At 43.3% G+C, this 21,781-nt stretch overlaps 1 protein-coding gene across 5 annotated transcripts in view; it reads right to left on the bottom strand.

Annotated features, from left to right (window-relative positions):
• Positions 1-2,857: 2,857 nt before the first annotated feature.
• PCDH1 (protocadherin 1) overlaps positions 2,858-21,781 on the bottom strand; it is a 236,786-nt gene continuing 217,862 nt past the window's right edge. For 3 of the 5 annotated variants that reach the window (XM_029583680.1, XM_029583681.1, XM_029583682.1), the window contains exon 5: positions 2,858-3,368. In XM_029583680.1, the coding sequence (XP_029439540.1) occupies positions 2,974-3,368 (395 nt within the window). In that variant the 3' untranslated portion in view covers positions 2,858-2,973. Of the gene's footprint in view, positions 3,369-9,247; positions 9,389-21,781 lie in introns of all 5 variants that reach the window. The other 2 variants (XM_029583683.1, XM_029583684.1) reach the window with 2 other exon arrangements.

Raw genomic sequence — 21,781 nt, 5'->3', positions numbered from 1 at the left:
CAGGTCAAGGCAATGGATAAAAGATAGCACTGTCAAGCTAATCTGGTCATCTTGTTTTCATCACAGATCATTCTTAGCCTCTATTCCAACTGTAGAAGATTTTGCAACACCCACAGGGCATTCTTTCTCCAAACTGAATGCCTGACATGCAAAGAATATTAGAATCTTGTATTTCTAACCTTTCTTTCAATAATTTACATTTTAGAGAAAAAAAAAACATTCCATAACATGCAAACAGATGAGGTGTCTCTTCAAGTTGCTAACAGTTTAGCAGCTTTACAAATCTCTTGGCACAAGTGACACCTCAAAATTCCACCTCCTATGCAACATGGCTCAAGCCATCCACTTTAAAACCGAGAGTGGAGGGGAATCAAGCTGGGTAGAGATATTAAGTCCCCTCCCACTCATCTTTTCCTTCATGCAATTCTGTATCAGATAATCTTTAAAAACAAACAACAACAAAAAAAAAACACTAGGATGCAAGCAGAGAGTATTTGGTAGAGGAGGGCAGAATACCAGGGACAGGTTATTATTATCTGAATTCAGAGAGAACACATTTTGAACATAAATCCAAAGTGGCTGGTAGCACTTACATAAAGTTGAGGAGAACATAGCTTATACGGCACATATATATATATATGCACTTTTCAATTTCACTTGCCTTCCTGTTCCGTGCTTGCTGACATTTTGAATGCCAAACCCCACATTTTTTCCCTCAGGTTTTGACAAGAAGGAATAGGCAATCTAAGCAAAATAAAGTAGCGACACATGCCCTTTTATCAATCCCAGTGATTGTGCTTACAGTACATATGTTGAAACAGAAAAGTAGACTCCTTCAATCGATGTCTGAATTGAATCATCACATAGCCTTACTGGATTCGGTGAGCAAATGGTACCCTATAAACGTGACCCCTGAGATGAGAGCATCACTAAAAGGCAAGTTTGGTTTAACTTTTAAGGCCAACAGGTCAAGAGTCAAGATCAGGGCATCACTGGCTTGAGAGTTCATCTGCAATATTCACAGATGGGGATATAGGTTTCCTTTTCTAAAATGATTTAAATCTGACACCAATCTAAAGTTATATTTTCTGGCAATTATGTCTAAAAACAAACAAAATTAATATTACGTAGTAGGCTGTGTATGTTACAAGGGCATATTATTTTCATGGCTACTTTGCAGCACCGATACATTCTCAAAATAAGTTTAAGACATTTGCAAGAATCCTAGACAAGAAAGTAACCTTAAGTGATCACACACATTGAGAAGTCATGAGCGCCATAAGCCACAGCGACAAGTTCTGATCCCTTACCTATGTGCAGAGGTACGACAAGAAGAGATGGGGCAAAGCAATTTAACAATCGCACAATCGCAGTGGCTCCAAATCCATACCCTTCCAACAGAGGAAGAAAGAAGGCGATGAGATTGTAACTGGCTTCTGAAAACCAAGCAAACTCTACCTAAGTTTCACTAGCAAACCCTTTCTCCATCCCAGCACTTTCTCCAGTGCATGACAACAGAACAGACGACTGACTTAAAGAACAATGACTATTGCACTCAAACTTGGGGATGACTTTCCATGCACACAGTGCCAATATTTAAAAGGATTAAACAAATCACCGCACTTAAGTTGGGTCTTCACGAGTCACTGTTACCCTGGCTTTGTACCCACAGTCATTTTAAAAGCAACTTCTCCCTGCCACCCCCCCCCCCCCCACTATCGAAAAGCTAACACTAAAATTGTGAACTGTAGTATTTTGTTTAAAACTTTTATATGAATTTTGATGGTGTGTGACCATCAAAATAGAAATGAAGGGATGGAATGACGAGAAAACCCTTCCAAGTCTGGTCGTGGGAAAAAATAAAGGCTTGTTAAGCAATCCAAGGTATACACACTCCATTTCTTATAAACCTCTAAATTGGGATTTGCTTCAGGAGCTAATGAGTTACCTGGTAGGCATTAAGTGATCTTTCTTAGACAATGGTCACTGTCCAGCTCTCTCGTGCCACTTCCCTTCCTCCCCCCCCCCCCCCCCCCCCCCCCCCCCCCCCCCAATCCCTGACCTCATCTTCCAGTATGGACTCAATTCCTTATTTACAACACGAGACGGAGAGCAACGCGAGCCTTCATTTCCTCCCCTAACCCCTTCTCGTTGTAAAACAAGTAAAATGCTTGAACGCTATTTCACCCCCCCCCCCCTTCTTTTTATTTTTATTTTTTTTTAATAAAAAACGATTTGTTTAAAATTTCTACAACAATAAAAGTTTTTAAATCAGGCAGATTTGTTCATCATTCAAAGTGATTGTATTTACAGAAGCCTGCAGTGAGCCACAGACTTGGAAGCCCTCCCTGCTCGTACGCCCGTGTGAGTGGGGTGAACCGAGGAGAAGCCCCCCTCCTTCTCTCACTTGTTTTCCCGTTATCTTTTACCAGTTCGAGTTGGCACCTTTGGTATCTTTCCCTTCCTGGACCTGTGACCAGAGAACAAAGTACTAGATATAAATAGATCAGTCTCTTTCTCTCTCTCTACATATAAATATATCAATTTTCCCGCTCATACAACACCAGAAAATGGGCTGGTAGATAAGAATAGCATCAATGACCTCCGCATCCCCAATCCTTTTGCAAAAGGAGTTACCAGGTGCTCAGCTTTCATATCATTTTTTTTTCTGCATTTTTTCTCTCTTATAAAGTTTTGAAATACTTTTAGAAAACAATGCATTAAAACCCAGCTGCTCTCTTGCGCTTTCATTCAGATTTCACCACATGATTTCCTCTATTCCTTTGTTTTGCACAGAAAAACATACGGAATAAACCTGGACAATTCTTATCATGAACTGTAAAGCATTGTTTTGTCATTGTCATTTTTTTTTTCCAGCTGTTACAAGTTTGCCTGAAATGGTTCGTCTTGTAGAAAACAGCTTTTTTTTTTTTCCACTTTTTTCTCTCCCTTAGGCTTAAGGGCAGCAAAACCTCACAGGTATATCTCCCTCTTGGCATTCTGCGATGACGGAGTAGTGGCTTGTTGGAAGTCAGAGGTTTGGGTGAGGGGGATTTCATCCACTGGGGAGTCCTTGCAGGGCTCATGGCTGCTACTTGAGAAGGCACTGTAAGTGGGTAACAGGCGGATGCTGGCCATTTTGGTGGTGCTGTTGCTGCGGTCATCTGAGATTCGGGGACTTCCATTGCCAATCTGCTCTTGACTCCCCTTGTCTTGATAAGGCACAAAAGTGGAGAGTTTGAGGGCATTCTTGGGTCTCCGATTGGGAGAGGGCTGGCCAGGCATCCAGCAGGTGTCAGAGTGGCCATATTCTGTGCATTCCTGGGTACAATTCCCCGTCATGGCTACGTCTGGCAAAGGTCGGAGATCTGAACAGACAAAATGGGGGACAGGGAGAGGGAAGAAGAAAGAAGAACTTCATTAAAGGAGCTATTTTTAAGAATGTTTTTGCAAAAGTAGAAAGTTCTGTCTTACAACATTGCAGACTTCTATACTTCAATTATTGGTTGAACAGAAAAGGCATAGGCAGTAGTGAAAACAAGCTTCCCCCAAGCTGTCCTGGCAATATACCTAAAGAATGCTTTGGCTCTAAGCTAGAAGAAAAAGTTAATCTTATTGCACATTCAGTTCTTGACTTTTATGCCAAGAATGCAAAGATGGGTACCCAGTTAACGACAATTTTCAAGAGGCTTTTAATGGTGTGGATGCTTATTCACTAGGACTTTGACCGATTTCACAATGTGTTTCATATGCACCACAGAATTTAGACCAGATATGAGAAGGTTAAATGAAATGTTTTGAATCGCTCTGCAGTACCATAATTTAAGCCATACAAGGGAAACATTGCTCATCTCGTTTTAATTTGAAGCCTGAGAGGAAGCTGGTGGGAGGTGGAATGAGGCAGACACACACTGGGGTATTAAGAGAAGAAAAGACACTTTTACAAGCAGGCCGATGTAATATCAGTGCGCTCCCTTAATGCGCGCCGATCCACCTCTCCAGGGCGCCCAATGCAAAGTGGAAAAGTGCTGCTGCTGCTGCGGTAAAAAGGAGTTTCCTAGGGGGAAACTGTGCGCCCCTAAGCACCTCCTTGGCAGCGGGCGCCCACGAAAGGTGGCGGTCAGCCTGCTAGGAAAACGGAGGCTTAGTTTTAGAGCGTGTCCGTTTTCCTAACCTGACCTCCCGCACACTTTGTTTTGGGATGTTTCTAATTTTTTTTTTTTTTTTTTTTTTTAGTTCCTCCGACTTAATATCGCCATGTTATTAAGTCGGAGGAAGTACAGAAAAGTGGTATTGTCTGCTTTTCTGTACACTTTTTGGGCTCCTCCAAAATGAACGCCTGCTCCGGAGCAGGCATTAACTTTGGTGAGTAAAAATGTGCACCTCAGGCACACATTTTTTTTTTCTTGCATGGGGGAATAGATAACAGCCTCATCAACACGCATTTGCACGTGATGAGCGCTATTACCCACGCGTGTCCAATTGCGGGCTAAACCATTGCGCGGTATAGCATCGGGCCCGAAGGTGATTTGGTTCCTTTTCGATAGACAAGTCACAGTCTGTTCGGCTCCTAATGCACAGAGATCGTGAGGTCAGATCTGTTCCATTCTTCTGTACTAACGCCACCTCCCCTCACAACCTACGGACTGAAAAATTTCAATAGGAAGCTTGTGAGGATGGGGGGGGGGGGTGAGGAAGATGCACTTCCTAGTAGATAGGTCCCTGCACATCTCTCCTTGATTTAACACACCCTTGTTTAAATTCACTGGGCTTGGCAGAACATAGTAACACAGTACATGGCAGCAGACAAAGACCCAAGTGGTCCGTCCAATCTGCCCAGCAAGCTTCATTTATTTATTTATTTTTAATCTGTTAACCCTCAGTGCTTTAATGTCGCATGTTTAGGGGGCAGCTCTTACCCACTGGAGAAACCTCAGGAAGGGTGGCATCATGCCACAAACTGCAGCCAGGGAAGAAGCACCATCCCTGTGCCACTTAACCTATCCACAGGCCACAGGCACAGCACTGCGCAACGAGGACGGGCCAAGGAGAAGAAAGCAGAAAGGTCCTTTGTGATGCAACGAGTGGAAAGAGCTTCCATTTGATGTAACTGTGTGGAAAGCAATTGCAAGACTTCGACAAGGGCCCCTGATGCACCATCAAAGTGTCAAAACAAAACATTTAATTGCTAGTCTTGCTGAACAATAAAGCCTGACGATGGGGAGTTTCTCAAGGTTCAAAATGTCTTTGCCTGCGGCTGTTCAACAGCTGGTTCCTCCCCTCCTCTGAGCTATTACAGCTCTATCTCACCTATCCCCTCCCTCTGCCTCTGGAGCCGCTCTCTCCTCTGTAAAGCCTGTTTCTCGGCTTAAAAAAAAAAAAAAATTGTAGGCTGCCAATCTGTACTGTAGGGAGTCAAGGCAGATCTCTCTCCCTTAAGAGCAAACCGCACTACACTGAGGTTTAATTGAAAGTGGATTCTTCCAAAGGGAAGGGTGGGGGGGGGGAGGAGGAAGAACTATAAATCCCAAGCGACTGCTGCCGAAAGTAAAATTAATAGCTTTGCCAGCTCTGTGCCACCGAGGACTGGTTCGCCTAGGACCGGCGAAAAGGCTTCCGTGGGATTAGGCTGCCGGTGCAAGGGCAGGCAAAGCTTCCAAAAGAGTCAACCACTGCTCAAATCTCTACCCTCACCCCACCCCGGAAATCCCAAAGGTGCAAGAAACGTTACTTATAAAACAGGCCCAAATATCGAGGGGCTGCAGAAGGCTGAGATTTCAGACTAACAGGAACATTTTTTTTTTTTTAAATATGCATAGGTGCTACAACCCAAGAAAGAGATCTAGGTGTCATAGTGGATAACACATTGAAATCATCGGTACAGTGTGCTGCGGCAGTCAAAAAAGCAAACAGAATGTTGGGAATTATTAGAAAGGGAATGATGAATAAAACAGAAAATGTCATAATGCCTCTGTATCGCTCCATGGTGAGACCGCACCTTGAATACTGCGTACAATTGTGGTTGCCGCATCTCAAAAAAGATATAATTGCGATGGAGAAGGTACAGAGAAGGGCTACCAAAATGATAAGGGGAATGGAACAACTCCCCTATGAGGAAAGACTAAAGAGGTTAGGACTTTTCAGCTTGGAGAAGAGACGACTGAGGGGGGATATGATAGAGGTGTTTAAAATCATGAGAGGTCTAGAACGGGTAGATGTGAATCGGTTATTTACTCTTTCGGATAGTAGAAAGACTAGGGGGCACTCCATGAAGTTAGCATGGGGCACATTTAAAACTAATCGGAGAAAGTTCTTTTTTACTCAACGCACAATTAAACTCTGGAATTTGTTGCCAGAGAATGTGGTTAGTGCAGTTAGTATAGCTGTGTTTAAAAAAGGATTGGATAAGTTCTTGGAGGAGAAGTCCATTACCTGCTATTAAGTTCACTTAGAGAATAGCCACTGCCATTAGCAATGGTTACATGGAATAGACTTAGTTTTTGGGTACTTGCCAGGTTCTTATGGCCTGGATTGGCCACTGTTGGAAACAGGATGCTGGGCTTGATGGACCCTTGGTCTGACCCAGTATGGCATTTTCTTATGTTCTTATGTAATAAGGGCCAAGCAAACTGTAGGCGATACCATTAACTGAGTACATCTGGGACTGGCTTTCCAGAGCTGGGTTCCCCCTCATCAGGGTCAGTCTTATAATAAGCACGAAAGCCTAACTAAAGTCCTAGAAATGTGGAACTTTATTACTCCTACATGTAATGTCGCATAATAAAATGCTAATCCAGAACTGCTAAAGGAGTTTCTTCCCTTACTGACTTGTACCTGGACAACATTTTTTTTTTTATTCCATTAACTCTTAGCTCCATGGGGGGGTGTCAAGGCTTTCAGAGGAGCAGAATCTGTTAGAACAGAAGCAGCTCAAGAACCTCTGGGTTACAAAGGGTTAAAAAAAAAAACCCCAAGAATTTCACTGGAAAAGAAATCCACAAGCAAACTTAGTGGGCTGCACAGTAAATCAGCCATCCTCTCCCTCTGTGGAGACACCGTGCAAATCCTAGCCCGACAGCCTGCAGTCGTGATTAACGATCCCCGCAGCCCATGCGTATTGATTCCCGCCCCCCCTATAGAATGTATACGTGCGGGGGGCTGGAGCAGAGCTGCTCAGCTGAATGGGGGGGAGACTGCCAGTTTAACATCCAGGGCGCCCTTCCTTCCCTCGCATGCAGCTGGTGCTTTTGGATTTCCGGACCCTCCTCTCCAGGGAGTTGGCGTCCAGAATGAAAGTGACAAGATCTGAGATTATTTCCATATATGCGGCGGACCCTGCGCTCTTTTGGCATTCCACTTGGCATCCGATGCTTATATGCCCTTCAGGTGTGTGCTGCTTGTAATAGATATTTCAGCACGAACAGCTTCAAACGTACAGATTCTCTCTCTCTCAAACCCTGCGCGCCTCTGCTGCGATCAGCTATGGGGAACGTGCTTTGGGTTTTGCATGCCAGCTACAAGAGTCAGGGATTCTGGTACTGCGGTTTGTAGGCAGTCAGGTCTGTAAATTGGTAAGTCTGCAGCGACAGATCGGTGTACAGAGAATTGCAGCTGCCTTGGTATAGAGTATATTCCAGTTAACTCTGAGAATGCAGAGCAAAAGGGAAGACTGGTAACATTAGGTGCAGGTACAAAGGGGGTCATTTTCAAAGGAGTTACGCATGTAAATGTGACATACTTTCGTAGCAATTTTCAAAAGCAATTTACTCGAGTAAAGTGCACTTACTTGAGTAAATCCTATGGACAATTCAATGGCATACATTGTAGCAATTTTGAAAAGCCCACTTACTTGAGTAAAGTGTATTTACTCGAGTAAAAACCAGTTTTGCTCGAGTAAATGCTTTTTAAAATCAGACCCAAAGTGTATTTACTGGAGCAAAAACCAGTTTTGCTCGAGTAAATGCTTTTTAAAATCTACCCCAAATTATGCAAGGCTGGCTGTGTTAACAGGTGGAATTTTTCCAGCAATGGGAGGCTCCCTGGTTGCAGAGGTTTGTTTGTTTTTTGTTTTTTTAACTGATAGGGTGTATCCCCTACAGAGGGGGGGGGGGGGGGTCTGTGCACACTCTCCAGGGATTATAAAGGGGGGGATCCATCAACAAAGGGAGCAAAGAGGGTGCACCAGCAAGGGCCGCAGCTCTCCAGCTTCAGGAAGGAAAAGGGGGCGTTTCCCCCTTTCCTTTCCACTGGGTTAGTTGGTTGGTGGGATTCCTGGAGGGCTCCCATCGTCTGACATGATCTCGGAGGCTGAAGACACCAACCAGGTATTTTGGCTACATTTTCAAATTAGCAAAAGAGTATTGTTAAATTCCTGAGGGGTTTGATGGGAGAAAGAACCTCACTGGGAGCAAAAGGAGCAGTTTCCTATTAAATAATTTAAGTGGCATAAGAATCTGTATTTTTTTTTTTTTTGGCTGATGGACTGTTGAAACTTTAAACTGTCCTTTCCAGCTTTTGTAAAACTGGAACCTTTATACATCGGTAGATTTTAATTTTGTTTCCGGGGCATCCATTTGAAGATCATTTTGAGAGACTGAGTATAAACCCCTTGGGCCTTGCAGCTTCTTGCTGCTCCCCTCCCCCCCCAAGCTGGAAGAATTCTGAATCCGAGACCTGCAGCGAGTTGGCTGGTGCTCTCCAGTACTCGAAGGTTTGCCCCTTGGCTAATACAGGGAGGGCCCAATGAAAGGGCGTGGCTTCTAATATGAGCTGGCCCCTTGTTTGGATGAAAAGTACAATGCCATACAAATGAAACTGTACACAAATTATAGTAATAATGGCAGAAAATTTACTCTATTTGTAGATGTGATGCCCAATCTATGAACAATAAGAAATTGATACCATATCTGTTAACGATGCTTTCAATCAAATTGTGGGAGGAGCATTTTTTTGGGGACAGAGGACAGAACAGAGATTAAATCAACAACCAAGATCAGTCAATGTGTGTAAGGACCAAAATAAATACAACCATAGGCCTTGCCCTGTCCACAACTGCCCTTAGAGAGAAAGTTGTCTGAGTAGAGGATCCTAAATACTTTGGAACCCAAACTCATTCCAAGAGATTTATCAAAGACTGGCAAACGAATCACTCCATCGCCACTCCCTCCCCCTTTGGAGATCGATTTATATTGATCTTATCAGAAACACAGATTTTATTTTATTTTATGTAGGAGAGTAGGTCATTTACCGGAGTTCGTTCTTATGTTCTACAGCACAGGATTCAAAGCCGACAGGCCTGTGGACTTTAGAACCTTATAATGAGGTGGATCGCAGCCTAATCTTGACACATCCCGGGCTACTGGACTATCGAATTGTTCACCACTCTTCCCTGTAGCAGTGCACATATATAAGAGAAGGAGAAAGACAAAGGATGGGCAGTGAGAGAAAGAAAGAGGAAGAGAGACACATGGTATGCATGTCTACAAGCTTTACTTTCGTTGTGAACGAGTTATCCGTTCCCTAAGGGGGGATCCATATTCAAAGACATTTAGTCAGATAACTTGTTAGCCAATTTTTGAATATTTTGGGAACTTGACCAGCTAAATTGTAGTCGGATAACTCTTTATGTGGGATGGAGTTAGTCAGGTAAGTTATCCGGCCACCTCCAATATTCAGAGGTAGTCGGATAACTTATCTAACTCTGGTCATGCCGTAGACTAGTTCTAAACTTAGTCGGATGAAGTTATCTGGCTCTCTTTAAGACAGTCTGGTACATTCAGGGGTGCCGACATGCCACTGAATATCCCAGTAAAGGTTAGCTGGACGAGGCAGGGGCAAAATTAGCTAATGGCTGGCTTGCAAATTTAACTAGACAAATGTATCTGGATAACTTTTGTCAGGCGATTCAGTGGTTCACTGGTGCTGCTGAATATAACAGACTATCTTAGAGACAGCCAGATAACTTCATCCGGCTAACTTTAGGACTACTGTTATACAACCAGTGTTAGCTGGATAAAGTTATCCGGCTTACTCTGAATTTTGGGGTTAGCTGGATAACCTATTGGGTTAATCCAGCTGAAATTTAGCCAGCTAAGTGCCCCAAAATATTGTAAAGTCAGCATTTAGCTATATAACACAAATTATCTGGCCAAATGCCTTTGAATATCGGCCCCTATCTGGTTTTTTTTTTCTACCCACTTTCCATACACTTTTCAACTTGAGCACTGAGGAGGATTCGGTCACATATTCTGTTCAGCCATACCTTTGGATCTCTCATCCTGGTTCTTTCCAGCCTTCATAACCACTGCAGCTCTCCCCTCTTCCCCTTCTCCCAGACGAAATGTACTACTGACTAACTGGTCAAATGCATCATCTACTTTCTGATTGGTGCTTCATTTTCATCCCTGCTGAGGGATCCTCTGTTCAGTGCATGTGTACAGAACTAAAAATTGCACATGGTTCAAACCTCAACTTGCCACACCAGTAACAACTGCACTGAAGACATGAAAACACTTCTTTTATAACTACACAAATCCTGCCAGATAAAGACACTGCATTATGTTTGGTCTACAGGCAAACCACTATTATAGGTTATAAGCAGGGCTCCCAATTATAGGTGTTTATAAATGGTAAATTTAGGTGTTTATTTCCCAGCTAATTAGAGGTTTGTTTTTTTTGAGGTACAAAAAAATCTATACTAATCAGTGTTTTTGTGGCACAGGTACTATTGCTTTTTATCTTTTCCGGGCTTTTTATCTTTTCCATCATTAGCATAAAAAAGTACAAAAACAGAGTGGAGGATCCAGGGCAGGCAAGAGGAGGGTTGAGACAGTACTAGGGAGGAGTGGTGTTTTTTCCAGTGTTTATTCAATAAGCACCTATTTTTATATGTTTTTATTGGTGTTTATCGGTTAAAACCTGAAATCAGAAGCCCTAGTTACAAGTAGAGCTTCTCTTTTTAGATGTTTATAATTCATACATTTTTGTGTTTATTTTGTTTAACTACAGGTATTTTATAAATTTATGTAGATCCAGAAAGTATATTTTTTCAGGATATTCCTCTGCCAGATTCTTCTCCCACCCTTTTCCCCTGTTCCCACCACAATCTCTCTTGTTGCCCCCACACAAGGCTTTCTGTGCATTCTGACTTCTTAGCGCTAGCTCCAATGCTCAACCATAGGAGAGGGTATGCAGTGGAGTCCCTGGGACAAGGAGAGCAGAAACCTATCTCCTTCTAAGAACTTGGACAGCCAAAGAGTTGTCAGCATGAAAAAGGCCCAAAACCAGAGTAGAGGTTACAAGGCAGACAAGGGGGGTTAGGAGGGTTGAGAGAGTACTGGGAGTAGAGGTATTTTCCCAGTTTATACAATAAACAACTATTTCTTTTTTTTATACAAGGAGTGTGTTATTGATGTGTATTAGTTAAAACCTAAAAACAGAAGCCCTAGTTAAGTAGTTGTAACACAGAAAAGCAAACACTTCCTTCTATGAACCCTGTAATGCAGTTATATGGGGTAGGAGAGTAGATGTCTTAGACTGAAAAAGCAGTGGTTGATAAAATAGCTTTTGGCGTAAACAGAGCCAAGGAATTTGTAATCAAGTTATCAGAAAACAGTCTTTTCTCCTTGTTCTGCATGAACCGATGGGACAATGTGGCTAAGAAGTCAGATGGACAATCATGCCTAGCCACTTGTCCCATCGGTTCATGCAGAATGTTCAGGTCATCTTCATCCCATTTCAATATCCCCCATCATGATGATCCCTTTGTCGCCTCAATATGAATACAACATGCATGGTCTCAAAATTACACACTAGAAGATACAAGTCTCTACCCCTTGGTCTGTTGCAAGGCCTTGACTCAGAATTGCCTCACCAAGACTACATGTTCTTTAACTTAAAAGAATGTTCAACGTATAATACAGCAGGTGACTGTAATCAATTTTTGTCTAACCTCTCATCCCTTTTCCCCGACATCCTTACAAATAGGATTGTCACTGGATTAACCCTTTCCCTCTAAAGTCATTTGGAGCAGGGTAAGCCAGAGAGGTTCAATGTTTCTGCCACCATCTTGGTGGGTTACCCTCTATGATGATGTAGCCGGTTGGCGTCTCTCTTTGATAGCTGGTCCATCCCTATAAATTTATGTGTATTACATTGGCTGCAGTGGTGCTAGCAAGAAGCTGGTGGCATTATGATACCTCCACATCCCCTTGTCTTGGTTTCCCCTTCCCTACTCCCTGCAGGTGCCTGTGTTGTCTGCAGCTTCCGATGGCCCTATCTATAAAGTAAAGATTATGGCTGTTCTGGCCATTAGAAATGGATCTGGTTAACTGGAAATATGGGCTATCTCTCAATCCCACTGTAAAATCTATCCTTATTAGACAAGAACAGTAATAGAAAGGAATTTGCAATATCTAAATTCTCAAATGCTTGTTGAGACCAACCAAGGGCACATTTTAAAAACTCTAATTACATTTCTGTACTGGTAAAGTTATTGTATTGAAGGAGTTAAAAACAGGACACAGTGTAGAAAATGTAGATGACTGTACTCCAGCATGTGTTAAAATGCAGCCATGCAGAGCAATAAAGTTCTATTGAGTGCTTGGGGACCTGGAGAAAGAAGGCAAGGGAAAAATAGAACACAAATTTTATGAAAATGATTTCTTTTCCTGCCCTCAAGAAAGTACATCAGCAAATCCTCAATTATTAAACATAGTAAACAGTCAAAATTAACCTTGCAGGAGAGGCATCAGATATTTTACAGTTTAAGTTAACTTTAATTTGTAATACTTTTTGACCTAATATTTGTACGATCCTCCAAACGGTAAAAGTACTTGTTTGCTAAAATTTGCCTTTTTTTGGCGAGAGATTTACTGCTTTGGCTTGTAAAAACTAAAGAATACTATGGGAAGATATGTTCCTAAAGTCCACTGGATAGGTCTGCTATAAAACAAAGGTCATTCAGCAACATTAATTCAGTAGGTGCCATTAGGAGGCAAGCTAAAGACCCATGAAGGATTCTCCCTATGCAGATACCGACAGCTAACGTGCACTGGAAGAGGGAGGGGGGGGGGGGGTCTCTGAAACAGGATGCAGGGACGGGTGGCCTTCTCCAGGAATCAGGACATGGCCGTCTTGTGTTTCCTTACACAAGCAAAGGCTAGTGCTGCTGCCATTACTGAACATCTTCCACTCCTTGATAACGTGAACTTTAGGTAGAAAAAGGAATTCAGTCAGCATGACAGAAGTGCAGTGTGGTGCCCCAAGAGACCCTCTGTGTATCTTCTCTTGACAGCAAGACCTTTTTTTTTTTTGCCTGATGGTGTGGTAGCAATGAACCGTGGAAGCAGAAGCCTGTCAAGCCCTGGAACGCCTCAAACACTGACATTTTATCTTCTCACTGCCCCACTCCTAGAGAGCTTGCATGGGAAAAGGCGAAAGTTATTCTCTGCACAAATAGAACGAGTGTAGGCACATGTAAACTTTCTCTCAATCAATGAGAAGAGTAAAGCACACTGGTAAAGGAAGGAAGGAGAAAAGACCACAAAAAGCCACCATTGTATAAGAAAGGAAGAGTGGCATAGAGGTTAGAGCCAGGGTTTCTCCACCGATGCTTCCTGTGACCATGGGCAGGTCACTATCTCCCATTTCCTCAGATACCGACTTAGATTGTTTGCTCATTGGGGAAGGGGTTTATCACCATTTTACAGTGCTGTATATGTCCCATAGCACAGACCCTGAGTATGCAAGGTCAGAGAAAGTAGGAGTGTGAGTGTTCCATGATATTCTTCAATGGGAGGTGCCTTGCAGGGAGTGTGCATTTTTTAAAAAAGCTCATGAGCCCACTGTGGCTCATGTTCTGTTTCCTTCATCGCCAGTCCTGAGAAGGTACATGGGACCTAAGGTGAGGTTGGTTGGCTCTAGGACTTGGGAGGTTTTCTTGAGATCCCAGAAGGATATTGAGTGTGGAATGGACCAATATGAGATCTCAAGGGAGTTAGTCTCATATATCTCACATGCCAAGTTATTCCTGTCGACACTGCAAGGATATATCCCAGCTGCCAGCTATAGAAGCTTGACTGTTTATAGGATATCACATCTTTACCAAGTCAGAATTTGCTTGATGCCTTATTGGTTCTCTACCAACTCAGACAGATAACCATATAAGATCCCATACTCATGTTTTACCACCAAGCTTGGCAATAATCTACACAGCTACCAAAACTAGTAAGGCTGTTGCTTGACCATCCAATAGATGGCAGACTCTCATATTTGTACGAATTCTGATTCAGCTGGTCTTACAGTTACCAAAGGGGCGATGATAACTTTCCAATGCAGATCCAGTGTAATCCAGCTATTGGTACTTCTTTTCTCTAGTTGGAAGGAGGACATAGTCTCCACACAGAGGTTAACAAGGCTTGACAGGTACATAGCGTATATATTCACAGCCCAAATATCCTCTTATCAGAACAGAGCAGAGCAGATGCTTTCTTCCCCTGACCCTATGATGATGACGCACCTATTAGCCTGTCTCAGTGGGGCACTGTGGATGTGATTCAAGTTCAGAGATAATGCAGGTACAAATTTTGAATTATCAGTATGGAACCACCTTCACCACTGTTACATTTAACTGCTTAACTGTTGGTTGTACTGCCATTCCATTTTAATAATTTTCGGTAAGACAGAACATGAGTTCTTGCAAAATGATTTGGGCTAACAAAGCAGTTGTCTTTGCTAAGCATTTTTAAGAACATCAGAACATAAGATATGCCTTACTGGATCAGACCAAAGGTCCATCAATCCCAGTATCCTGTTTCCAACAGTGGCCAATACAAGTCACAAGTACCTGGAAAATACCCAAACATTAAATGATTAGATTCCAAGCTACTAAACCTTATTGATTAATAGTTTATGGACTTCAGCTCTAGGAAATTATCCAAACCTTTTTTCAATCCAGCTATACTAGCTACCTTAACCATATCTTCTGGCAATAAATTCCAGAGCTTAATTTTGTGTTGAATGAAAAATAATTTTCTCTCATTTGCTAACTTCATGGAGTGCCCCCTAGTCCTTGCATTATCGAAAAGAGTAAATAACCGTTTCACATTTACCATTCAGGTCCTTTCATGATTTTGTAGACCTCTATCATATTGACTCAGCCAAATCTTCTCCAAGCTGAAAAGTCCTAACCTCTTTAGCTTTTTCTCTCATACGGGAGCCATTCCATCCCCTTTATCATTTTGGTTGCCCTTCTCTGTACTTTCGCCAGTGCAACTAAATCTTTTTTTGAGATGCGGGAACCAGAATTGTATACAGTATTCAAAGTGCGGTCTAACTATTGAATGATATACAGAGGCATCATGACATCCTCTGTTTTATTTGCCATTCCCTTCCTAATAATTCCTAGCATTCTGTTTACTTAGACTGCCACAGCACACTGAGCCGATTTTAATGTAATATCAGCTATGATGCCCAGATCTTTCTCCTGGGTGGTAACTCCTAAATTGGAACTCAACATCATGTAGCTACAGTATGGGTAATTTTTGCTATATGCATCACCTTGCACGTCCACATTATATTTCATCTGCCATTTGGATGCCCAATCTTCCAGTCTCACAAGGCCCTCCTGTAATTTATCACAATCCAATTGTGATTTAACCACTCTGAATAATTTTGTGCCATCTGCAAATCTGATCGCCTCACTTGTCGTGCCCCTTTCCAGATCATTTATAAAGATATTAAAAAGCACTGGTCCAAGTATAGATCCCTGAGGCACTCCACTGTTTACCTTTTTCCATTGTGAAAACAGACCATTTAATCCTACTCTGTTTCCTGTCTTTTAACCAGCTTGCAATCCACAAAAGGTCCTAGTCTCCTATCCCATGACTTTTTAGTTTTCTTAGAAGCCTCTCATGAAGGACTTTGTTGAACGCCTTCTTAAAATCCAAATACACCTCATATACCAGATCACCTTTGTCCACATTTATTCACCCCTTCATAAAAATGTCCTTAATTATGTATTTGTGCCAAAGGCTCTGTACTTGGAATAATGGGAAGGTGCATGGGAGCTATGATACAGACCTTCAGATACCTGAATGGTTTTAATGATGCATTTTCCTTGAACCTTTTCCAGAGGAAAGCAAACAGTAGAACTACGGATCACTATATGATACCTCAGTGGGGATGATTTAGAGCTAATGTCAAGAAATATTTCTTCATGGAGATGGTGATGGATGCCTGGAATGCCCTTCCAGAAGAGGTGGTGAAGATAACAACAGTAAACAAATTCAAAAAGGCATGGGATAAACACTGTGGATGCCTAAGGGCTAGAGTTGGAAATTAAGAAAAGAGGGCATGGGAGGTAACCAGCATGGAGCAGCATGGGGATTACTACCTTTAACCAATTAGCATGATTTTGACATAACTGCAGGATCGCTTTCTGCTTTGATGGCGGGAGGGAGAAAAGGGGAATTGGATTCAGATGATTATCAATGCTGGGCCCTGATTTTTACGGTCTAGGGTATTGATATGTAGACATTAGGGGAAAAGCGCAAGACTACTTCTATTGCCAAGTCCAAAAGCAAAGCATGCTCAAGCCGGAAGGCTGCTCACTCTATAAAAATTTTGCTAGCAGTAATTTTCTTATGGGTTTGACAATTGCTTGGTTTTGATTTTTAATTTTACTACATAAACGGGGGCAGTTACAACCATTTAAAGAAACATGGAAGCAGCCTGCAAGGAGCAGCAGTTACTACCATAAGAAGCTTGCTGGGCAGACTGGATGGACCATCTGATCTTTTTCTGCCGTCATTACTATGTTAATATATAATCCTATTCAACCCAGAATACAGAGCAGCATTCTGATCGGTCTTCTTAGCCTATAACTGTGCTCTGATTGGTTGCTATTGTCATTCAAACTACAGAGAATATCAGAAGTTTGCATTTTCAGCCACATTTTAGCTCCTGGGTGGAGTGGGATGGGGGGAGGGGCAGGAAGAACTGCAGATAAAGTGACTAGGATGACTCAAGTAGCACTTCATACACCTATTGACAGTCTGTGCTAGCTGGAGGAAGAAATCAGGTCATGTGAACTACTTTAATACAATCCAAAGAATAGGTAAAGAATGAGAGAGGAAAAGAAATTACACTAAGATTGAGCAATTTATTCCCATTATCCATGCAATCACTGTAATAAAGCACTCATACAGAAGCAAAACATTATTGTTAGAACGGAACTAACATTTTTTTTTTCCTGCTATCAGGCGGATATTGTTTGAAGATGTGCTCATTAGGTTTCCGAGGTATTTTATCCTATTTATTTAGTCTCTTCCTGTTACTTATTTGCACTCTGATCACTTTCTGTTCCCTTCCTTTGTGGCTGCTCCCTCAACCCCATCCGTTCCTGCTCCTTGCTGTGTCTCTCTCCCCTCCCATTCGCACCAGTGTCTCCTAGGGAAGTGCGCTTCTGCACTAAAACCTCAGAATGAAAAAGGACCTCAAAACACAGGAAGAGCACTGACCTTTATCTTTACTAAAGTGCTCTTTTGTTCTGTAGCTCTGAGATTTAGCCAGAGTTTAAAATAAGATGTATCATTCTTTTCTTTTCTTTTTTTAATAATAAAGCATTTATAAAGGAAAGGCAACAGTTATGACACTGATCTCTCAGCACGTTGGACTGTCAAGTTGCGAGTTAAGCCTCCCTGTTATCCTGTCTTTCCAAAGCTGTTTTACATTTGTTTTTGGAAGCTGGCAGCAAAAGGTGAGCGCGTCATGTTATTCTGACAAGGGAAGTCTTGGAAGTCGCATAGCTTGAAGTAGCTATTCACCTTTAGTTAGAGAATTAAAAGGTGTGGGGAGGGAAGGAGTTGAAGCACAGATGAGAACAGGAACGGGAATGAGTCAAAGTTGTGAGAGCCATGGGTACCACAGTGGCGGACGAAGACTCAGCCGTATGAATGTGCGTATTCGATTTAGCCAGAAAAGGAATCCAGCAATAGTACAGTACCTGTTGCCACAGATTTTTGTACCCTGAAAGATCTCCTTATCAGTCCTCTATTTGTTGCTTCCCTGCTCATGGCGGAAGGGAATGATGAAACTGCGGCCTCTTGTACAAACCAATGAGCATTAAAAAGAAAATGAAAATGGGAAATACAAAAAAAAAAAAAAATTTCCTTGAAGAATTCAAGAAAGGTTTAATTGCACCAATAGTTCTAGGTCAAGACTAAGTTACTGCCCTTAAAATGTAGGAAACCTCAATGCCATGGTGTTATACCTTCCATTTTACTCAGTCTCAAACCTTCTTGAATACAGGTAAGAGTGAACTGGCATCTGTCACATGGATTGTGATTTTCCTTTCTGTATTGAAATGCACTATTCCAACGTGTACTGCCGTAAATTGCCATCTGCAATCAAGTTAACCAGTAAAAAGATTTCTTTTTTAAACAATCCCAGATTGGCTTGTTGTGCATTTTGTCCTTTTTCTAACTGGGATTTTTCTAGAAGACTTTCAGATAAACCTAAGGGCCTTGAAAGACTAACGTCCCGTCCCCCCCTTTTGGGAAAGGAACCTGGAAGCTGGGGTCCTCGGGGGACATTATGGGAAGCCCCAGCTTCCCATAATGTGCCCCTGCAACAGACTAGCTGATGTCTGATAGAAAGACTGCCTTAATGGCCGGCTCCAGCTATCTGGCCCGGTCCACCTTAAGACAGACAGGAAAAGGATCCTCGGGTGGGGGCGTTTCCCTGAGGTAAGGGATACAAAGGTGAGGCCCTGAGAGAGGTAGAGAGGCCCCAAGAAGGAGAAGGAAGCTGCAATCCAATGCTATGTTTGTTCTGGACATTTTGCTTTGCATGTCAGTCTGCTGAGGAAAGCAGCCATTTGCTTCTTTTCTGTTATGTGATTTTTAAAATAAACTGATGAAAAGCAGACCATTCTCCAGCCTGGTCTGTTCTGCGGCCTACTCCAGCCATAGACTGCTCCAAGGGCATCACATATGCTGGAAGAAGCGGGATTACCTGTTCTAAGCGTCTGCACAGACAGGGACCCCACACTAGCAGAAAAAAAAAAATTTGGGGGGGGCCTGGCTGCAACAGCAGCCACACAGGATTTTTTTTTTTTTGTTGTTTATTGGTACCGGCTAGGAGAGAAGCTCCGCCGGAGGGAGGGAACAGAAGAAGTGAGTCATAGCTGGAGAAGCAGGCTTTTCTTTTGTTTGGTTATTTTCTTGAATGAAGGTGAAAGGTTTCCAGCCTTGAAGGAGCAGGAGCTCAGAATAGCCTTTGCAGGAACCTCCCTGAGAAATGGAACAGTTACTGCAATGCCCTGGTGGAGGGCCAACAACAGCTCTGGGCAACCGCTCAGACCCAGTATGCGCAGTACCAGCAGCTACAGCAACAATTGCAGCAACACCTGGAAGCCAAAGCACAGCTTAACAGCCAATTACTATGAAGGACACCAGCGCCAGGGACCGCTGGGGTACACACCAGAACGGAACAGAGTCCACCCCCACCAACACTGGAAATCCGGCTGACAAAGATGGGGCCTCAAGATGACCGGGAAGCATTCCTGGTCACCTTTGAGAGGGTAGCGGAGGTCATGGCCTGGCCTAGGTCCCAGTGGGCCATGAGAGTGGCCCTGCATTTAACCGGTGAGGCCCAGGATGCATACCAGGCCCTTAACAACCAGCAAGCCCAAGGCTATCAGGAGGTCAAGGCTGCCATACTTGTTAGACTGGAACTGTCTAAAGAGTCTTATCAGAAAAGTTTCAGGGGCTTAACCTTTACACCAGGAGAGAGACTCTGGGTTCTGGCTCAGAATTTAAAGGACCGGTGCTGGCGGTGGCTAGAACCCGATAATAAAAGGGGAGTGGAAGTTGCAGAGGCTGTCGTGGCAGAACAGTTTGTGGACGTTCTCCCCTCCAGAGTGTGTGAATGGGTACGGAGATAGACAGCGGTGCTCTGAGGGTTGTGGTTTCCCTAGTAGAGCGTTATTTGGATGCTGCAGACACAGGCCGTGGGCCAACTCCAGCAGAGAAGAATTCCCAAGTAAAGGGCTTGGAGAAAGGAAAGAGAGAATCGAGCGGCAGAACCCTAAGCCGCTATATCAGCTGAGAAGTGGAAAGTCTCCCTACCTCAGAGACCCCGATAACGCATTAGAAGGGCCTGAGGATGGAAGGAGTAAACATCCAGAAGCAGTGATGCCCAAAGGGACCTGCTTCAACTGTGGAGTGAGGGGGCACTTTGCTTGGGACTGCTATCGAGTGGAGGATGAATTGATGGATGTCAATTTGGTGGCCCCCTCACTCCTGCTCGTTTGTGGATATTCCCCGCTCGGGGTTTTCAACCTTCATGGTTCTGGTGGAGCTAGATGGCGACCTGACCCAAGACTTAGTAGACTCGGGAAGTGCAAAAACTCTCATTCGGAGGGAACTGGTCAAAAGAACACAGATTGATTATGAACAGACAGTGACCCTCACTTGCATACATGGAGACCAGAGACAATACCTGACCAGCCAGGTTCTGTTGAAGACTCCAGTGGGACGAACTACAGTAGAAGTGGGAGTGCTCCCCTGGATACCATATCTGGTGATACTGTGACGAGATTATCCAGACTTTGGGATTCTTTGGGCCCGGCTCATGAGGGGCCCAGATGACTTCAGCGAGGAAGAGGCCTCATTTCCGGAGGTCTTTCCGTTAGAAGACATGAACTTGTATATTAATAATCCTAAGACACCCAAGCCTCGTAGACAACGTAGACTAGAAAAGCATAATTATACCAAAGATTTAGAGGCAGTCGTGGAGTTAGAGGGGGCACTCCAACCCATAGAGGTTCCCTCAGACTGGATAGGCGAGGGAAACCCCGGGAATTTTAGGCGGGCCCAATAATAAGATGGGACACTAAAAGGGGCCCGGGAGAATATACAGATGATAGATGGGGAATTAGTCTCTGGGGTGGAGGGTCAAAAGCTAGCCCCCTTTTTTGTACTCAAGAAAAATCTAGTATATAGAGTAGCAAAGGAGAATCTGGAGGGCAAAACGGTTGAGCAGCTTTTGGTTCCCCAGCAGTATCGTCAGCAAGTGTTGCAGCTCACCCATAGTCATCTTTTTGGGGGCCACCTAGGGGAAGAGAAAACACGAGAAAAGATTTTAGCCCAGATCTATTGGCCTGGCTTGTATTGACACGTTCAGGACTACTATCAGTCCTGCCCTACCTGTCAACTGACCAGACCAGCAGCAACGCACGAAGCTCCCCTAGTGCCCATGCCAATTATAGAGACACCTTTTGAGAGGGTCGCTATGGACTTGGTAGGCCCCTTAGAGAGATCTAGCTGCGGAAACAAATATATCCTGGTCATTCTTGACTATGCAACCAGGTATCCCGAAGCTATTCCCCTATGAGATATGACGACGCAAACAATAGCCATGGCCTTGGTGGAGGTGATTTCGTGGGTGGGGTTACCCAAAGAGATATTAACAGACCAAGGGACCCCATTTGTCTCTAAAGTGATGAAGCAAGTTTGCACATTATTGCAGGTAAAAACCCTGCGGACATCAGTTTACCATCCACAAACTGATGGGCTCGTGGAGAGTTTTAACAAAACTCTCAAGCAGATATTGAGGAAGTTCATCATGGAAGATGGCAAGAATTGGGACTTACTCTTGCCATATATATTGTTTGCCTTTCGATGAGTCCCTCAAAGTTCAACCGGGTTTTTCCCGTTCGAATTATTGAATGGAAGAAGACCACGGGGAATTCTGGATGTAGTACCTGAGACCTAGGAGG

The sequence above is a fragment of the Rhinatrema bivittatum genome, chromosome 18, assembly GCF_901001135.1.
Source record: "Rhinatrema bivittatum chromosome 18, aRhiBiv1.1, whole genome shotgun sequence".
Lineage (NCBI taxonomy): Eukaryota > Metazoa > Chordata > Amphibia > Gymnophiona > Rhinatrematidae > Rhinatrema > Rhinatrema bivittatum.
The sequence above is the reverse complement of the archived record's forward strand: the minus strand, read 5'-3'. Positions and strand labels throughout refer to the sequence as shown.